Raw genomic sequence first — 19,059 nt, 5'->3', positions numbered from 1 at the left:
ACACAAGTATCTTATTCCATGGGCAGCGCTGCGAACAGCCGGACACAGACACCCTATTTGCAGGGCTGCCCTGCGAACAGCCAGACACAAGCATCTTACTTGCAAGACTAGCTTGCGAATAGCCAGACACATACACCTTATTCATATATAGGGCAGCCTTAGACTGGGTTAACGGGCTCAGTAACTTTTGGGGCTATTCGAATATGCTTTTGGGCACCAGCTATCTTCTTCAGAGTCTTAATTGGGAGCCCCTATATTTTAGGAATTTATTTGCCTTTGGGATTGCCTTAAGACTGAACCAGGGGGGGGGGGAGTGTCACAACCTTGACCATATTGGCTTTCAGGCAATGTCGGCTTTTGGGTAATCCCAAGATAAGTTTCCTTAAAATAAGCAAATAAAATTGAACTGCTGGGGTTCCAAAAATTAGCTTATGAAGTGGCTAAGAGTATTTTGGCCCAACAGGGTTGGCTTTTTGAAGGCCCCTAAACTGGCTGGTATCAATAGCAAAACCTAATGAAACCTATTTTAAAAATCGTCACAACCCTGCGAATAAGGTGTGTCTGTGTACGTTATTCGCCGGGCTGCCCTGCGAATAATCAGTTCGTATATATTTTATTTACAAGTACGAGGTGTATAGTATGATCGATAGGATATCATGGTTTACAATTATCTCACACTTTTGCCTGTGCTGACTAAATAAATATTAGTTCCGTACAGACAGCTCCCTGTGTGCCACTCTTAACAGTTGAATCCCCACTTATGGCTTCAGACTATTAGAAAAGACAACAAAACTGAAAGCTTGTAAAATATCAAAATCTATTTCCAATCAGATTTGTGTTATAGTTCCTTGATAGTACCGATAGTTACTAATTTCATATCATAATTTCTCATAACAGAAATTTAAATTTATACAAATGATCACTGTATAATCATATCAATATTTACTGAAACTTTCTAAAACTAGTAAAGTATCTTTAAATATTCTTCCTCCAGGTAAAATTTCAAGACAGAGTTCAAGACAAGTTCAAAGCAAAGTTCAGCAACTGATAAACTGCTTAAGAGCAGACTGAACGTGAATATAGTATTATCATACTATCTGATATGAGGTTTAAAGTGAAGTCCAACAACTAATGCAACTGTCAAAGAGGGTAATACGAGAGCAGGCAAAGTATTAACAAATGTAAAGTTTTATAATGGAGTTCATCAACTTGCAAATTGGGTAACCTCAAAGTAAATATTGTGTTACATCATCATATATCCTGTTTAACACCTTTACAATCATTCAACGGGTACAAGGAAAACTGATCAATTAAATAATACAATCTCTTAATTTTCAAATGATATATATCATCTTTAGTTACAAAAGTAACAAAAATATGTCTGGAAGAGAATATTCCCACAACCCATAAAATCACCCTTCCTTTAACATAGGGCAGCATGCCAAATCTACAGCTGGGAATTCATCTCATAACAAGAAAGAATTTCCGTACACATTCTTCCTCGTTCTAACACAATGGCTTATCTAAGGGAAGATTATGTTTCTCCTTTTGTTGGTTCATTTTTAACCATCAACAGTACAACACCAGATCATATAAAAACATCAGCATGTCAACACAGATTCAGTCCAATCTGTAATTAAAATGAGGGATTATCTTACATTCCAAAGTGTATCCACCTGTTAAGCCCTAGCCGTAGCCAGGTCCCCACGTTGGTGAAGCCGCATAGGAAGGGGCGGGGGATTATACAGTAAAGTCTCATACATATGTCCTGTGTAAACTTTTCATATTGCCCCTAGGGTACTTGAAAAGTCATATGAGATACTCTACTGAAGAATGTGCTTGATTTCACTTGATATATCATTTCCAAAGGTACAATGAATTTAACACATTACCACCACACATGCTCAAAAGGCAAACCCATCAGACAGAGTGAATAAGTTCATTTATTTGTCCCCTTACTTTCTCTCACATTTTTTTTATATTTAAAAATTATTAGACATGAACAGAACATATACACTGAATGCAGAAGCTTTTTAACATAGCTGAAGAAACCAAAACAAGCACAAAACTTAAGAAACAGTGATCACAATATAATCATAACGTTAATGTCTCCATGCAATCCTAAAGGTTATCTTTCTAGCTACATGAAAAACTTTTGTTTTCGACTTTAAAGGGTGATGTTCAGTAAAGTATAGCTTGTAATGGCAAGGAAAGTAATACCCAACTTGTGATTGAACCTTCAGAATAGAGGTTTCATCTAATCAAAAAGCTTTCCTACTTTGTCAACTGAACATTAACAATGTGGACATCCATCATTGCCATCCTGTAAGGATAAAGCACAAGGTGTACACAAAGAGTGCCCACATGGTATGAAGAAAGCATCCCTTTCTCTGTCTGCACATATTCCACATGGTTTGAATGTCACCTGCAAATAGACAATTCATATGACATGATATTTTGTGTTTTTCTTTGTCAATCAATGTATGACAAATAACCTCAATACATTATTATAACTTATATCTACAATTTCAGGTGATTACATTAACTTCAAATTGACTTTTATCAGCCAATTGTTGCTATGCAGAGTTTTAACTGTTCTCTTCTAACTTGGACTTAATTCCTGACATAGGTGGTATATAGTTACTACATTTATCCTGTACGCAAAGTGAGTCAATGTCAAGAAAACTGGAGTCAACTGTTGATATCCTGTCAAACGATAAATCAAATGACTAAAGTAACTTACATTTGGTGTTCCAGGTGATTGGAGTTGCAGACTGAAGTCAATGTTGTCTGGTAATGGAATACTATTAGATGAGGCAGAAGTAGAGGGCTGACTGGTTTCTTTGGTTGTAGGTAACAAATGTTGTGGCAATGTTGAAGAATGTTCTACAGTTTCGGAAACCTGCTGCATACCCATAGAGCTTGGAAATGTCCCTGCAGTCTCTGCAAATGGGTTTATCAAATCTGGATCATCATGACTGGATGTCTCAGACTCGTCCACTGCCCTCATGGTCTTTATAAGAAAAAGACAACAAAAGAAAAGGTATAGCTACATGTACAACCAGTAACTTCTACCAAAATCTAAAACTGTATTTCAAGGAGTTTTCAATGACTTCTTATGGAAAGACTTTGACTTTATGTTCATCAGAAATGGCTCCTAAACGTGTACAAAAGACAAGACAAAAATAGGTCATATTGTATTGTGTCTTTACAGACCGTCGCCAAATCAAAACAATAGCCTTTACCCCTTTACGTTCAACATAATGCATCCACACACCTGTAATAAGTACTGAATGAACTAATTGTGTCCATGCTTTCTAGCTAAATATCACAATCATGTGGTTTTCAGTTTTCAGAGATTTCTCAGGTGACATCCATCAAAACATGAGATATAAATAGTATCAATGCTTTCTATCTTGAGATATTGTTTTAATACTGTGTTCAGATTTTCCTCTCCCGATATGACTTTGACCTCCACCAAAAACACAACAGTTCATCTATTTAATATGGCACAGCTATATACCACATATCGAAATCATCCTTGTTTCCTATTTTAAGATATCTTCTTTACAAAGTGTTCATAATTTAACCTGAGGTGACCTTTGACCTACACAAAAACATACAGGGTTCATCTTCTCAATAAGACCCATCTACACATGACATATCTAAAATATTCATGTTTGCTGTCTGGAGATAATGTATTACAAGGTTTTCAGTTTTAGTCTTACAGTGACCCTCAGATGACATTTTACATCAATTATAAAGAATCTTGTTCATCCACCCAATATGGGTCATCCACGGTATGGGGCCTACCAAAGTTACTCATTGTGAGATATTGTCGTAGTATGCTTAGCATTAAAAACACACACATTAACTAATACATACACCGTACATACATAAAACACATGTAGGTTTATCTTTACATCAAAATAAAAATCATGACACTGGTAACTAATTTATAGGCATTAAAAAAATGATAAAATGTGCAACACTTGCTTTGTTTTAAAGGTAGAGGGATTTCAAATACTCTGGAGCCCTATGCACGTCAAATTCTTGTACTTTAGTTAATAGAAATATGTACTCTTAATAAAAAGCTCCAGAGTTCAATATATCTTTCATATGTTAAAGATGGCGTAGATGCTTAAGCAAGCTTATAAACTTTGTATTGAATTACTACATGCCATTGTTGAGATATTTATATTTGAAATTGTTCAATTTTGTACCCGGCAAAGGTGACTTAAAAGCAAACTAGAGGAATGTCACGGATTAACGCTGACAACAATTGTTTTTTATGGCTTGATAAAGCTTACATGTAACTAATCCCTAATTCTAAATGACAGCAATATAGCCTAACTGTCAAGAAATCCACTCTACCGCATCACTGGCAATAAATACCTTATCCTCAGGATATACATATGTACAATTTAAATTTATCCTAAGTCTCACACACTAGTAGTGTCAACACATTTTATAGTGAATGAATAGCAAAGAGCCTGTATTTTAAGAACTTGAAAGACAATTGTAAAGACAAAGAGAATATAACCCAAGTAAATCCATTTAGGCGGGTCTGATATAGTGTTTGTAAGTATAAAACATAAGAAATGAAATACTGCAGCCTGTGGGCAGTGAAGGAAACATGAAGGCCATTGTTTTTCATTTACTTTGTAAATGAACTGAAATTAGCTATGAGTGAATTATTAATGACTGTTCCTGTTATGGAAGATGTTATAGTTTGATCCAATTGAGCCCATTTGCGATAAGTCTCACCTTTAGCCTTGAATAAAGATAAATCCTCGCTCTGCTACCTCCTTCTTGGAAAATACCCTCCACAGAGAATGAGGGGACATCATAAGATTCGCAGCGGCTGTTGCCTAGATAAAAATCCTATGAATCTCTGTAGCCAAGGTGGCCGCTTTTGCCAGCAGGAAAAAAATTTAATTGCAATTTCTTGTAATGCCTGGTAAGTTGTTAGTCTTGGCACCCACAACATAATAACTCCGCCACCTCCGTTCGACTTGTGAATATGCTTTGTTTTGGAACTTGAAATTATGCCAGCCAAGTTGTACTTTGACAGTTGGTTTTTTCTTCCTTTCTTGGTCCTGCCCCTAAAAGAAACAAAATTGCAAGGATTCAATCAGATATAAATACTTGCGCACATGAAGGAACTTGGAAGTTAAATGACTCAAAAGGGGAAGTTCATCCTTTTTATATGACTGATCGAAGTGAAAAGAACTTTTCAAATGCAGTTTTCTTGAATGTCATCTTGGCAGGTTATTTTTACCTTTTTATATTACTGTAGGAAGATTAAATGTGATACCTGCAGGGATTAATTCCAGAGAGCCTTAGAATGTAGCCCACTTATATAAATAGCTTAATTTTTGCCCTGTCAGCATTTTTAACCACATGTTCAAACAGATTAACAATATTCCTCTTTCTTATGTCAATGTTGCTTTAATAAGTCATGATGATAGACAGACGAAGCTTCTGAAGAAAACATTTGAAGAAACAACATGCTTGAAAGTGAAGCTAATTCTCATATTTTGGTCTTTAGCTATACATCATTGATCATATCTGCCTACATGATCAATGCTACATTCACACTGCAGTATACAGTTCCAAGCAAATCCTCTTCAAAGAGGCATTTCAAATAGCAAAGCACTTCAGAGGAATAAGCAAGTGGTTATCTAGCCATGTCTATTAGTACTAACAGGGACTGAACAATAAACATTTAAGGGATGCATAAATACTAAGCAATGTAAGCCATCTCAATTATGGCAAACGGACTACAACATACAGGTTTACTTGCCATTGCTTGTTCTATGGGCAAAAGTTTAAGCAAAATTAAAAAGATTGACTCAATCATCATGTACAATTCACAGATTGTCTGTTTTTTTTTAGTGCACCCTTCAAATTTTACATAACCTCTACCAGTTTTTGTTTTGCACCTGATCCTAGAAGAAGTAAGAATATTAAGTATCCGATGAAATTAAAGACATACCAAGATATGCATAATGATGGTTATGACCATCATATCAAATTTATCTCAAGATGCAAAGTGGATGGAAACTATACAAAAAGATTAATAACAAAACAACTTTATGGTTTGAAGACCATGTTATGCCCTTGCATTATGTTTTAACATGGTCTCTTCACCATGAAACATGTAACTGAAACCAGGTCCATTGGTCAGTCCTCTTTGTAGCAGGCAATAATTACAGCTACTGTACAGTATGTTTTACAGAGGTTCAGTTCAGTTCTCGTGGAGTGCGGACGTGTTTTCGGCTGCTCTCCACCTTTCGTTGACCACAGCTTTATTGTGTTTTTACGTTGGCCCTTCATTAGTTTACAGTTTGTTTTAGTGTAGTTTGTGTGTTTTGAGTTTGTTTCGTTTTGGTTTGTGTATAGGTGCGTGGCTTTGCCACACCCCTAGCTGTCATGGCGGCTCGCCGTGACAGCAAAATCGTATTGTTGAGTTTTTCGGGGGAGGCTAAGGTCGTCCCCGTACAAGTTTTTTCAGTTTTGCGTTCTGTTGGTTTAAAGGTCCCTGGAGAGGTTGACGCGCTTCAGCGTAAACCTCTCTGGGGTATGAATTGTTTTGATGTACGGTTTACCTCGGAGGCTGCCCGCGTCCGAGGCGTCCATGTGTTGGAGGGAGTTGAGGGACTGAAGGTCACACCGTATGACAGTTCGGTGTGGGTGACAGTCCTCCATCTCCCTCTGGACATGTCTGAACAGGTTGTTGTGCGGACACTGGGGCGTTTCGGGAAAGTGACCGGCTACGAGGAGCCGGAATTCCTTGAATGTATGGGTGTCAAGACCGGGACTAGACGAGTTAGAGTTGAACTCAAGTCCGATATCCCCTCTACCTTGTGGGCTAATGGGCACAGGGCCCACGTTGCATACCCGGGCCAGCCTCGCACTTGTTGGAGGTGTGGGCTGGAAGGGCATGAGGCCAGGTTGTGCCCGAACAAGCGGTGTAGCCGCTGTTTACAGGTTGGGCATACCCTGGCCGAGTGTAAAGGGGATATCGTTTGCAACTCGTGTGGGAAAACGGGCCATCTCGCCCGTTTATGCCCAGACCGCTCATACGCCGCGAGAGTGGCTACGGGCGTGGTTGAAGCGGTCCCTGTCCCGGCCTCTGACACCGTACCACATGATGCTCCTGTCATCGCCCCAGTGTCCGACACTAGCGCCCCGATGGAGGCTTTGTTCCCCCTTTCGTGTCCGACCTCTCCCCTGATCGAACTTGCCGAGACTGCCAGCCTGCCCACTGAGGCAGAGCAGGACAAAACGGCGGAGATGGTACTAGCGGAGTGGCACGCGGCGCAGGATGCCGCTTGTACTGGTTCACCGGTAGCTACGCCCGCTATCGGTGATACTAGTCGGGCCCCGAGTCAACCGGCCCAAGAGACATTAAGTGGCCCAGATTCTGACTCGCCAATGGAGGACTGCACTACAGCCTTATTAGTTGTGGCTAAGGAGTCCTCCGATTGGTTTGATGAGACAAAACAGGCCACTGATCTCATTGACTCGAGTGGCCCTTCCACCCTACCCGCAGCCGCTTCCGCTATACCGGACACGATGGTCGCTAGTGGACCTCCTGTTCCTGACGGAGGTCCACTCGACCAAGGTTGACGAGGAGTTAAGAACTCTGCTCCCTCGTAAGAAAAGGGGGAATACTGTTAGGGGCTTGAAAAGACCCGTATTGGGAAAATTTCGCAGGTAATGCGCAAGCCTGTCGTCTGCTATCGGGACGGCGTACCCCGGATGAGTTTTGGAGTTAGTTAGTTGTTATGTGTGGGGTGGGGGGTTTGTGTGGTCCTTACATAATATGGGTTTGGGGTTGGCTTTTTGGGGCTGGTTTGTGGAGCTTTATTGTTTTGGTTCTGTTGGCCTTTGGGTCCGTGTCCTTTTCACGGTCACGTTAAACGCTATATTTTATACATTTGTGGGTTAGTGAGAGATTTCTGTTTGTGGGTTTTCAGTTGGGTTTTTGGTGCTTGTTAAACAGACGGATTGTTTTTGGTTTTGTTGACCTTTGGTCCGTGTCCGTTTCTTTGCACGTAAAAAGCACAGTATGTTTTGCAGCTCGATTCGTCATCAGAGGTTGTTTGTGTACTCTATAGGTGATGGACTTCTTCGCTTCTATCGGTTATTAAATGCAATTCAACAATGAACAGCAGGCAGGCGAAGTAAGACAAACGCTTATACAGTGCAAGTATTTAAGGCGAATTACTGCAAATTTATGCATGGTTATGCTGTGCCAATCATGATGTCACAATGAATGCATGGTCTTATATGAAGAACACATTTTGTAGTAAAGGGCCTCTCAATCATTCTAAATTTACACATTGAAGTATTGCAACATAATATTTTGTTTCCATTGGAATAACACACACATACACATAACCCTGCTAGGGAATCTGTATTAAAATTAGGACCTGAAGTGGTTCCTAAGACGAAAACACACAAAGATGGTTGTCTAGTTAATTTGGAAACAGCTGTTCAAACATCACAAGTAAAGAAGTTACATATTTTGTTCTTGAATTGAAGAAGGAAAAAGGGAAACTTAACCTGGAGAGTCCTTGTCTGAAGTTCCGGGCTGGTCATCCTCTTGTACTGTGCAATATATAGACCATAAAGAAATTGAAAATTGTATGTACTGAATGTATTGCCTAAGATCTACGTTACAAGATATTATATAACATACAATGCAGGTCAGTACTAACAGTTCATTTAATTACTTTTGTAATATATGTTAGAAAATAAAATTCAAAAGGCAAAATCAATACTATAAATGTATGGCTTTTAGCAGTAACTACTAATAATTTTGGTTTCATATAATGATATACCTCGACGAAAGATTTCTAGAATTGCATACAGTGAGCTGACTTCGTTAGCATACATTAGTTTGAAAGTATGACTTGAGCAAATTATGACTCGAATGAGACTGTTACTGTATCTTGAGATCATAGCACAAGGTAAGGACTGATCATCTGTATTTACAGGTGAAGTGTGGTGACAAAAACACTGTATATAGCTGCTTATAGGTTCAATATGTGACATGTCATAATGCGGATGGCACATTTTCAGGTCATATCTAACACTGACATATTACTGCAACATAATATATTTACATCATGATACTTTGTCTGTACTGTACCAGATGCAGTAGTTAATTGGAAACTTTTTTACAGCAATATTATTAAGATTAATTGATTGATTTTGAAAAAAAAATAGTTCTTTTGATTTCAGAAATTAATATAAGTGTGTATACTCACGTACTTAAATTTTCAGCTTCCTCTCTAGAGCAAAGGTTGAAGTGAGATCCACCCACTGCTCCCAGTCGGTGTCAAAATATTTGAGAAAGATGGGCTCTTCTACTTCTATATCACTATAAAGTTGCAATAATATAGAAGTAAAAGACAAGTGTTTGAAATATAATGCATACGAAGAAAGCTAAAATTGAGTTAAAATAGACCCGAATCAAATATTGCATTGTGGTTTTGACAATGTAACAAGATGAATCTTACATATATTTCATATTCTGTATCCTATAGGCAGGAGATGCTTAGCAAGTAATACAGCAAGACTTATTGAGATGTGACAAACAATAACTTCACAATGAAAGTTGCTGACCAATAGACACTAAGACCTACAGTATAGCCTTTTTTATTCAGTGTGATACACCTGCATACATATCATATGATCTCTCACAGCTTTCCTTCTTGAGATATTGTTTACAGTATATCCACAAAAGGGTTCTTCGACTGAATGTGGTTCAAATTGCAAAATCTTCCACTTACCTTGAGGTCTAAGTTATAAGAGTTTTATATGAAAGGATTATTATAGGCTTCCACTCAATGAAGGCTTCGCCTATATATAATAAGTACACACAGGCAGCTACTGTAGGCTCATCCAAATTTGACGAAGCACAATTTACCTCCCAGGGATATTAAAAATTCTGGTCCTAATAGAAACAATAGTATATAATAATGAGGAACATCTTCAAAACACGAGCGATTTCATGATGGATTAACTTAAGACCTACTACTACTAGGTTAAATAGAATGGATACAGCTACTACTAGTTTCAATGTAGCATATCTACGTCGTGCTTTAACATAACCATAGCCGGGTCTACTTTACTTCTACAATTCAAGGACTTCTCGCGCTAGGCCTAGCCTAGGCCTGTACTGTAGCCTGCTTCCTTGTTCAACTGACGAACACAGAACTTCTAGGATAACGACTACACGATTAACGAAATAAGGCTGTACTTATAGAATGTTACGTCTTCCGTACTTACACCTCCCTCACTTTTCGCATTATATTCTAGTACTTTTCCCCCCTGGGTAGAGATGCTTCCGGCCATGTTTTCCATAAATAACTAGAACTTCCACACAATCGGTGACCGACATTTTGTTCAACTCCGCTATATTATAAACAGTCGCTAGCAGTAAGTGTGCAACTCGTCAATTTGCAGAAAATTGATGCATTGACGAGATCCGTTATCTCGTGAAAACGTCAATTTTCTGAATTTTGTCACATTACCATCTCGACAACTTATCAATTTGCAGAAAATTTTCGTAAAAGGGACTCCAGACTTGCCCCATTCGTTGTGCCAGGGGGTGCCAAAGTGAAATGCATTCAATATGCTGATGTTCTCAGTTCCTTGCGGGATAGGGCCTTGAATGCAATTTTTGTACAGGGACGTCATCCTGTCGAAGTATGGCGTTCGGTGCATTCAAGGCTGAATGGTTGCAGGCTCCGTGATCTTGCGTGGAGAATTGCACACGGTGCCTTGGTGACCAATCTGAAAAGGTATCACTGGCGAGTGGGTGATGGACTGTGCCCGAGGACCGGCTGTGACAGCTTAGAAAGTACTGCCCATGTTTTTTGGCATTCCAACCTTTTGAACTTGTGGGAGTCGTTTCAGTCCTGGACCGACCGTTTAACGGGAGACCGTTCTTGGTCGGTAGGACAGGGCTTTGTTTTATATGGATTAGATCCTCTGTTGCTGTGTTGCAGCGTATTATTTTTGTTTGTTCTGTTGTAAAAAAAAAATATTTCGAGGAATAGATGTGATGTTTTTAGGGCGAAATCTGCCAGTTGGCAGGCAGTCCAGGAGGCGGTGAAGTCTGACATTCGCCGTTTATCTGGGGCTGCCTTTTTTGGACGGTGGTGTGCTGGGAAAGGCTGTTTTGTTTCGCTGCGTGCTGGTCGTCCTTTTGTGTTTTTTGGAATGTTTCAGTGGGTGGCTGGGAGTTTGGTTTGTAAGAATGGGATGGTTTGGTAGTGCCGTTTGGCCGTGACGTTCTGTATCCCGTATGACGGGTCACGTATAAAGCACAGTACCACTATGTGCCAGTTGAGAGTTAGTGTGTGTAGACTAGACCAAAAGTACAACATTTGTAAATTGTATATGAAGGAACCTCAGTACACTATACATAACTTTCCAATTCAAGAAGTGTGTGAGGAGTCATGTATCGGTGTTGTAAGTGATCACTAAAACGTATTGTAGTGAAAGCAAACAGCAAGGTAAGATCCATGTTGGCTATCAACTGAATCTTCTTTTTTTGTTCTGGGAAAGGAATGGGAATACCCAAGTTTCTCAGCCATGAGAGTTAGTCTTTTATAAGTGCATATTGCAAAGCCCCCCCCCCCCCAAAAAAAATAATAATAATCTTGTTATTTATGCACCTAAATAATGCTCATTATGTACTGTCAGTGTTGTAGTAGAGTCCAGTAGATCAGAATTCAAGTCTGATTCTAGCTAGTCCAAGTCCAGTACAAGTTTCAGTCCAAACCAGACCATGCAATTAAATCAGAGATAAGTTTGAGTCATTGGCACCTGAGTACAAATCTGGAATGACAACTCATTTCAGTTGTCATATGCAGCTGGATAAAAAATGGGAGGAGCATGCATTATCCAATAAAGACTTAATGGATGTATTGATTTCCTCTTACTGTAAATGCTAAATGTTACTAGTCATAAAGAAAACTTTCATAAACTTTCTTATTCATCAAAGTGATCTTGTCGACATACTGAATCTCTGCAAAGCTGACAAAAAATTATCTAACGGTAGCGCTGCCGCACGCACAAGCGTATTTTTTCCGGATTCGCGTAACTGTACCGCCCAGCGCCCGCTGGGAATTAGTTTTTAAAAAAAATCATTATTTGTCGAACTTACCATTAAATGTTATATTTTTGGTTTTAAAATCATAAGAACACATTTACCCAACGTCAAATAAAAGTATCTTTGCAAACGGCCTCGAAATCTTTGGGAAATTCGTGAATGAATATTTGCCCCACACTGTGACCAGCTTGTAGAGTTGTATACAGCGATATGAATTTTGGTCACAACTTCCGGGTTGCCATTTTTTCTTCGTTCAATCGGCGGCAGGCAAAGACTAAATCCCACCCCCAACATCTATACGTCATTTGAAAGAGAATGGAATTGTCTTTCAAAAGTGGTATTGGCCAAAATAGGGTCCTATGTTATATATATTTTTTAAACATATGAAACTTTCATTTGTTGCTTATAGAAGGGTAATAATAACAATTTAACTAGCCATATATGCTATTTTATTGCTTTATTTGATACTTAAATGATTTTCTTTCTTAAAACAACACTGAGCTGCCGCCCCTACTTTTAGTAGAAAGGTCCGTTTTTGATGATTAAGCCCCGCCTCTAAGTCTGGCTTGTAGCAGATTGGCTATGACTCACAGCAGCTACCTGATAGATATACGAAAATGGCTACCCTCGCGACCAGCCGGAAATTTCGCGCAATTTTATGTGCTGTTGCTAGGTACGCGGTAGTGTGTTGGAATTGCACGCTAATTACGTATACACATTGTTTACTGCTAAATGCTACGTTCGGAAGTAACTGTACTCACGCAAAACAATTTCGAAGAAAATTCATCGCAAACTACATTTCAAGAGCTACCAGTGACATTGTTCGGAAAGGGTAAGTAATTTATAACCGAACGATGGCAAACGTAGGTTTTTGTGAAGAGGTAGGTATATCTTTTGAGAGTGTGAAAGCAGCTCTGTCAGATCACGCTGAGGAAGGGCCTAGGCCTAGCTCTGAGTCTGACTCAGTGTTAAATGTCAGACTGCCTAGCACTCGACTTTCAAATGGTGTAGTGTTTGAATTGTGGAATATGGTAGGAATGTGTAAATGTGCTAATCAAGTAAGATCTTTCATTAAAGTTGTAAGCAATTTTTTTGATTCAAGTGTTTTAAATTGTAAAGAAAGATCTGTTCATTCCAAAGTGTTGCAAGTTGTAAAAACAAGACGTGCTTTGTCAAAGCTGAAAAGCAAAGGTAAGTTGTGTAATTTCTTGCGCCAAGTGTCTCTAAAGTCTTATCTTTAAGCCGGATAGCGAATCAGCTCCCACCGTCGAATCTGCTCCCATCGTCGAATTTACTCCCACCGTCGAATTCACTCCCACTGTCGTAGAACAGCTCACAAGACTGCAACAACATCACATGCAGCTTCAGAGGGACTTTGAAGACCTGAAAGAGAAAACCTCATCGCAGAGTAGTGTACTGGAAGAGGTTCTTGCTGAGCGTGAGCTACTACAGGAAAGAGTGAAGCAGCTGGAAAGGGATGTCGCCATCGAACGTCGTATCGCAAAGGATAGCCAGACACGGAGGACTCAACTGGACAAAGGAAGCTCTAACAACATCGCGAGACGGGAACAACGGAAGACAGAGAAGATAGTACGACTGAAGCAGCAGCTGAAAGGCAAGGACGTGGAGTTGAAACAACAGAGCAAGAAGCACACCAGCACCATCGTGGAAAAGAGTTACCAATTGCAGCGAGCCAAGAAACAGGTAAGGTATTACAAGAAAAAAGCCGCCGCCTCTACCAGCCAACAAAAGTTCGAGGATGTGAGTGAACGACTCAACTACAGAGAAGAACAGATGGAGCAGCTACAGGAGCGTTTAGACGATATCCTCGACAAAGAATGCGGCAAGGTAAGTACTATAGTGAAAGGTAAGTACAGGGATAGTATTAGGAGTGTTTACCAGCACTTGATGTGCCTGAATGTTGGAAGCAATAATTGTGAAGACATTGTGCGCACAGTGCTGAAGGGCATTGTAGGCCTTGATGTAGAGAGATTGCCTAAGGCCACCTTTGCCAAGGAAATGGTTTTTGAGGCAAGGGCCATGGCCCAACTTCAGTTCTGCGATGCAGTTCTGGAAGATGACAATCTCACTCTACACAGTGATGGCTCGACTAAGTTTGGCCATCATTATGGGTCCTACGATGTCAGTTTTGGTGAAGGTAAGGTATTCACTCTTGGAGTGCGAGAGACAGCTGATGGTACAGCTGTCACAACTTTATTGGAAGAGTATTGGAAGAGATTGTACAAGATCTAGTCGATCTTGGTGGGCAGGACAAGGTAAAGCTCGACTTGGGTTGTTTCTTGACAAAAATCAAGAATGTCATGAGTGATAGACACTCCGTCCAGAAAAAGTTCAATGAACTTCTTGCTGATTTCAGAGGGAAGTTTCTGCCAGCCGTAAGGGGTGACTGGGACAGTTTGTCATTGACACAGAGAGGGAAAGCCAAAGAACTCAATGAGTTTTTCTGTGGCATGCACTTTGTTGTTGGTCTTGCTGAACAAGCATCGTCAACAATGAAGGCTTGGGAGCAGATGATTTTTGGTGAGGAGAAAGTAGGTGCCCTAGCTGTGACCGGCTTTGCGGGGAAGGATGAAGGTGGGACTGAACGGCTTGTTCGCACTGTGTGCAAAGGCGTTCAGGACCGTGGTTGTGAGAAGAGTGGCAAAGCAGCACAGTTTAGGGCCTTTCTATCTGCAGAGTTTGGTGTCAATGACGTCCCATTAGCCCCTTTTAAAGGAAATAGGTTTAATATCCTATTTCACAATGGAGCTGGTGTGTATCACTTGTATAAGCATCTCTTGGTTTTCTTCAATAGGCACAAGTCAGAGAACAAATTGATGCTGGCTGTTGCTGCGGATCTTGAAGTTCCGCAGTACATAGCTGGTGTCAAATCTTTGGGTATTATCGACAAAGTCATCACTGGACCACTCTGGCGGGCAATGGAGAAAGAAAAGCACGTGCTAGCGATGAACGAACGTTACGACAGGCTTCTTGAGTGCCTCGCGAAATGGAGCAAAGACTCCACAGACTTACTAACTGGCAGCGACATCCTCTACTCTGATGTTCCTCTGAAGAAGAACTCTGTGTACGACAGCCTGATGAAGCCCTGTGAGCTCGACGGAATGGTCAAACAGCTGCTGAAAATGCTCTGTTCATCTTTCAAAATGCTCAGTGAGAGAATGCTATCTGACCATTTGAAAGGTGGCAAGTATTCCAGGGTGTCTGCTGACCAGCACAGAGAAATGCAGAGTGTGCCAACAACAAACACTACAGTGGAACGCGACTTTGGTATGCTAGATCGCCTCATGAGGGAAAAACCAAGTGCCTCGTGCATAGCGCTGGAAGACATGATCATGTACAAGAGGAACAAAACATCAGAATGGTCTGCTTCCCTGGAAGATTCGCAACGTTCATTGTTCTTGAAGCTAGCACAGAAGTCCAAGGCCCAACAAAAGAAAGCATACGCGGACCGACTAGCCACCATCAAAGCTGCAAGAGAACAGAAAGAGCTTGGTAAGAAGGCAGCAATCTTGAAGAAGGCAGACCAAGATCGTGCCAGAAAGCTTCTCCTGGGAAAGGAAATCAAGTCTGTTGGTGGTTTAGCGGAGTCCGCGAGCGAGCTTGACCAGAGACTCAGCGAACTGAAATCGGTAAAAGGTAAGTCTAAGTATCTGCAGACACAGCTGAAGTATCGAAGGTTTGTACTTGGTGCCCGGAACGAAGGTGGTGTTCTAAACGTGTCAGCTGGCGGAAAGCCAAAAACAGTTGAGCAGTTGAAGATCTCTCTGCTTGGGGTAATTGTCTGTGACAACGAAGAATTAGAAGCAGCATCAACCAGTTTTCAAAACAGGGCTATTGGTTTGGCTCCGGTTGATGCTGTGGAAGCCTTCAAAAGCAGATTACAACCCCCACCAGCAAAGAAAGCGCGATTGACTTCAGGCAGTAACATCAAATTGCCTGAGGAGCTTGTTGGCAAACGGATTGAACACCACACCGAGGAAGAGGGGAAAGTGGACTGGTACAAAGGTACAGTTGTGGGCGCGAAAGGTGCCAAGTACTTCGTTCGATACGATGGGTTCCCTCGAGTGTACTCATACAAAGCGAAGGAGATTGAGGAGGACATTCAGGCTGGAGATTTACAGGTTCTTATACTTTTCCCAGGTGAGATTTTAAATAAGAAAATTTTGCATTTGTGGTTGGTAGATGACGAAGAGGTCTGGTGTGAAGGTGTCATTGTTAGTTTTTCTAAGGATGAAGGCAATGATACCTTGTTCGAAATTACTTATGTGAGCGAGGACCCTGAGGATGAGGGTGAAGATGAAGTGTTTGAATGTGCGTTGCTTCAAGACTACCTGAAGCATGAAGTTCGTTTCATATAGTCACCTTGTTTTTTCTCTTGGCACCAACAACCATCCAGATATGGGGACACTCTTTGTAAGGAGGCTAGGGGAGGCAGTTTCAGCCAAAAAATTGGGATTCAAAGAAAAATTGGGTTTACAAGGGGATACAAAAATCAATATCCATGGTGTAGGTGGTCTGAAACTGCCAAGGATGTGGGGGGCAGCTAAAAAAGTGGTGAGGGGCTGCATCCGGATGCCATCATTTTAGACATAGGATCCAATGATTTGTGTGATCCGGCCATCGTCCCAAAAGTACTGGCTCAAAGAATTTTTTAATTTTGTCGGTTTTTAATGCGTCACTACAATGTGAAAATGGTTTGTGTAATGCAAACTATCCATAGGCAAATTATTCCAAAATGTGTCCCGGACTACAATGATAGGGTAGAAGAATTGAACTCCTCATTCGAGGCTATCTGTTGTAGTGACGACAGAATATTTTCATGGAGCCAAGGTGGCCGAAAAGGGATTGCTTCCAACCCTGATGTTATTAGATTTGATGGTGTCCATTTGAATGACTTAGGCACAAAACGATATTATAGGAACCTTCGAGGTGCAGCCATTGATATTATCAGAAGTTTGGGCTAAATTCTTTCAAATTTCCTCTACCTCCGTCAGAAGCCATCCATATTGCCAGCACAACCACCACAATGCAGTCTTTTCCTACCATGTCATCTCATACATCCATTCATGTCATATCTGTATTAAAGATGGACTCATTTTTGTGACATTTCATTTATAACGACTCCTATTTAAATTTATCCTGCAGCCCATTCAAGCAATAATTGATCCAGTATCACATAGAAAAGTGCTATTGAATATGGGCAAAATGCTACTCAAATGCAAAAGATGTTTTCATACAATTTTCAGTAACTTATGAGAACCAAATTGCTACAGAAAATATGAAGTTCACTGAATTGGGTTCTGTGTCTTGTAATACAAAAAATGATATTGCAAATTCCATTTTACATGTAATCTGCATGTGCCATTCTCTTCCTGAATTTCAAGGTAAATGCATGTCTAATTCCTGATTCCATCTTTAATATAGACTGCTCACTTCTTTCAAAGCATACTTATCTGATATCCTAAAACTATATAGAATAAGGCCTTTAGTTTTTATTCGGCAGTTATAACTCTAAGGTAGTCATTGTATTAGTGTTCAGGCAGCTTTTCCGAGCAAGGGCCAGGCTAAGTTTGTTTTGAATGCCTTACAGTGTATTTTTATTTAATTGTTTCTATTAGGCCTCGTAGTAATAGCCAGGTAAGCATTGCACTGGTGTTCAGGCAGCTTTTCCGAGCAAGGGCCAGGCTAAGTTTGTTTGCCTTATAGTGCATTTAAAAAAATATTAGGCCTTCATTTTAGTAATAGCCATTCAGAGATTGTACTGGTGTTCAGGCAGCTTTTCAGAGCATTGTTAGAATGAAGCATCATTATGAATTAACAGCTTGTTTGGTATTTTTCTATAACCCCCCCCCCCCAAAAAAAACAAAATTAATATCTATCACATTTTCTTTTCATTGGGGTACCTATAAATGAGGAGCCTGCAGTATCACAAGTTTTATAAGATTATAAAAATTGTATAAAGTTCTACGTTTTATTTCTAAGGATATAGGTTATAAGAAGTAGTTTAGCTTTCTTTTGAACCTGCGATGATTGCCATCAAAAATACAAGGAATTAAAAAGAAAATACCAAAATGGAGAGGAACTGGGGTGGCTATTAGGGGAGGAGGAGGCCACCCATCACTTCCAATTGTAATCTTCCTGTGCATTGTTTTTTTCCAAGTCATAAATCCATCAAATCTTCATGTCAGAAAACTTGAGATGAACAAACAGTTTGTTTTGATACTTGGAAGCAGACAGTTTTGATGGTAGTCACAGCAATTTCAAAAGGGAAGTTTTTATCGATAGTTTGTTGCTTGCTCCGTTGTCATTACAGTGACTTAAGGTAAATTTATTAACAGTGCTATGTGTTACTAATATGTTAGATTATTAACACAGCCTTTAGTAGGTTGGGCATGACGGGTAATATAATTCAACAGCAGTGTCACAGTCATAGTGTATAAGGTTATAAGAAGTATGATTAGCTTTCTTTTGAACCTGCAATGATTGCCATCAAATATACAAAGAATTAAAAAGAAAATACTAAAATGGAGAGGAACTGGGGTGGCTATTAGGGGAGGAGGAGGCCACCCATCACTTCCAATTGCAATCTTTCTGTACATTGTTTTTTCCAAGTCATAAATCCATCAAATCTTCATGTCAGAAAACTTGAGATGGAGAAACAGTTTGTTTTGATACTTTGAAGCAGACAAAGTTTTGATGGTATTCACGGCAATTTCAAGAGGAAGTTTTTATCGATAGTTTGTTGCTTGCTCCGTTGTCATAACAGTAAATTAGGGTAGATTTATTATTCGAGCAATGTGTGACGTTAGTTTGTTAACGTATCTCATAGTCAGTTGGGCAATTAATTCTACAGCAGTGTCACAGTCACAAGCTTTATGTAGAGTTGTGAGTACATCTAGGCT

At 40.0% G+C, this 19,059-nt stretch overlaps 2 protein-coding genes and 1 long non-coding RNA gene across 3 annotated transcripts; 2 read left to right on the top strand and 1 right to left on the bottom strand.

Annotated features, from left to right (window-relative positions):
- Positions 1 to 197: 197 nt before the first annotated feature.
- On the bottom strand, positions 198 to 10,503 carry LOC139984907 (uncharacterized). The gene is made up of 5 exons (XR_011799227.1): positions 9,286 to 10,503; positions 8,575 to 8,619; positions 4,768 to 5,105; positions 2,744 to 3,013; positions 198 to 2,425 (listed from the first exon to the last, which is right to left on the bottom strand). It is a non-coding gene; the product is annotated as an uncharacterized lncRNA (long non-coding RNA).
- A 2,115-nt stretch (positions 10,504 to 12,618) lies between these two features.
- On the top strand, positions 12,619 to 14,389 carry LOC139954785 (uncharacterized). The gene has a single exon (XM_071954717.1). It carries the CDS (start codon positions 13,493 to 13,495, stop codon positions 14,387 to 14,389), a length of 897 nt encoding a protein of 298 aa, XP_071810818.1. The 5' UTR covers positions 12,619 to 13,492.
- On the top strand, positions 14,364 to 16,518 carry LOC139954784 (uncharacterized). Its single transcript, XM_071954716.1, has one exon. The coding sequence runs from the start codon at positions 14,458 to 14,460 to the stop codon at positions 16,513 to 16,515; it is 2,058 nt and encodes a 685-aa protein (XP_071810817.1). The 5' UTR covers positions 14,364 to 14,457; the 3' UTR covers positions 16,516 to 16,518.
- Positions 16,519 to 19,059: the final 2,541 nt, after the last annotated feature.

The sequence above is a fragment of the Apostichopus japonicus genome, chromosome 17 (assembly GCF_037975245.1).
Source record: "Apostichopus japonicus isolate 1M-3 chromosome 17, ASM3797524v1, whole genome shotgun sequence".
In the NCBI taxonomy this organism is placed as follows: domain Eukaryota; kingdom Metazoa; phylum Echinodermata; class Holothuroidea; order Aspidochirotida; family Stichopodidae; genus Apostichopus; species Apostichopus japonicus.
This window is presented reverse-complemented; position numbering and strand designations above follow the sequence as displayed.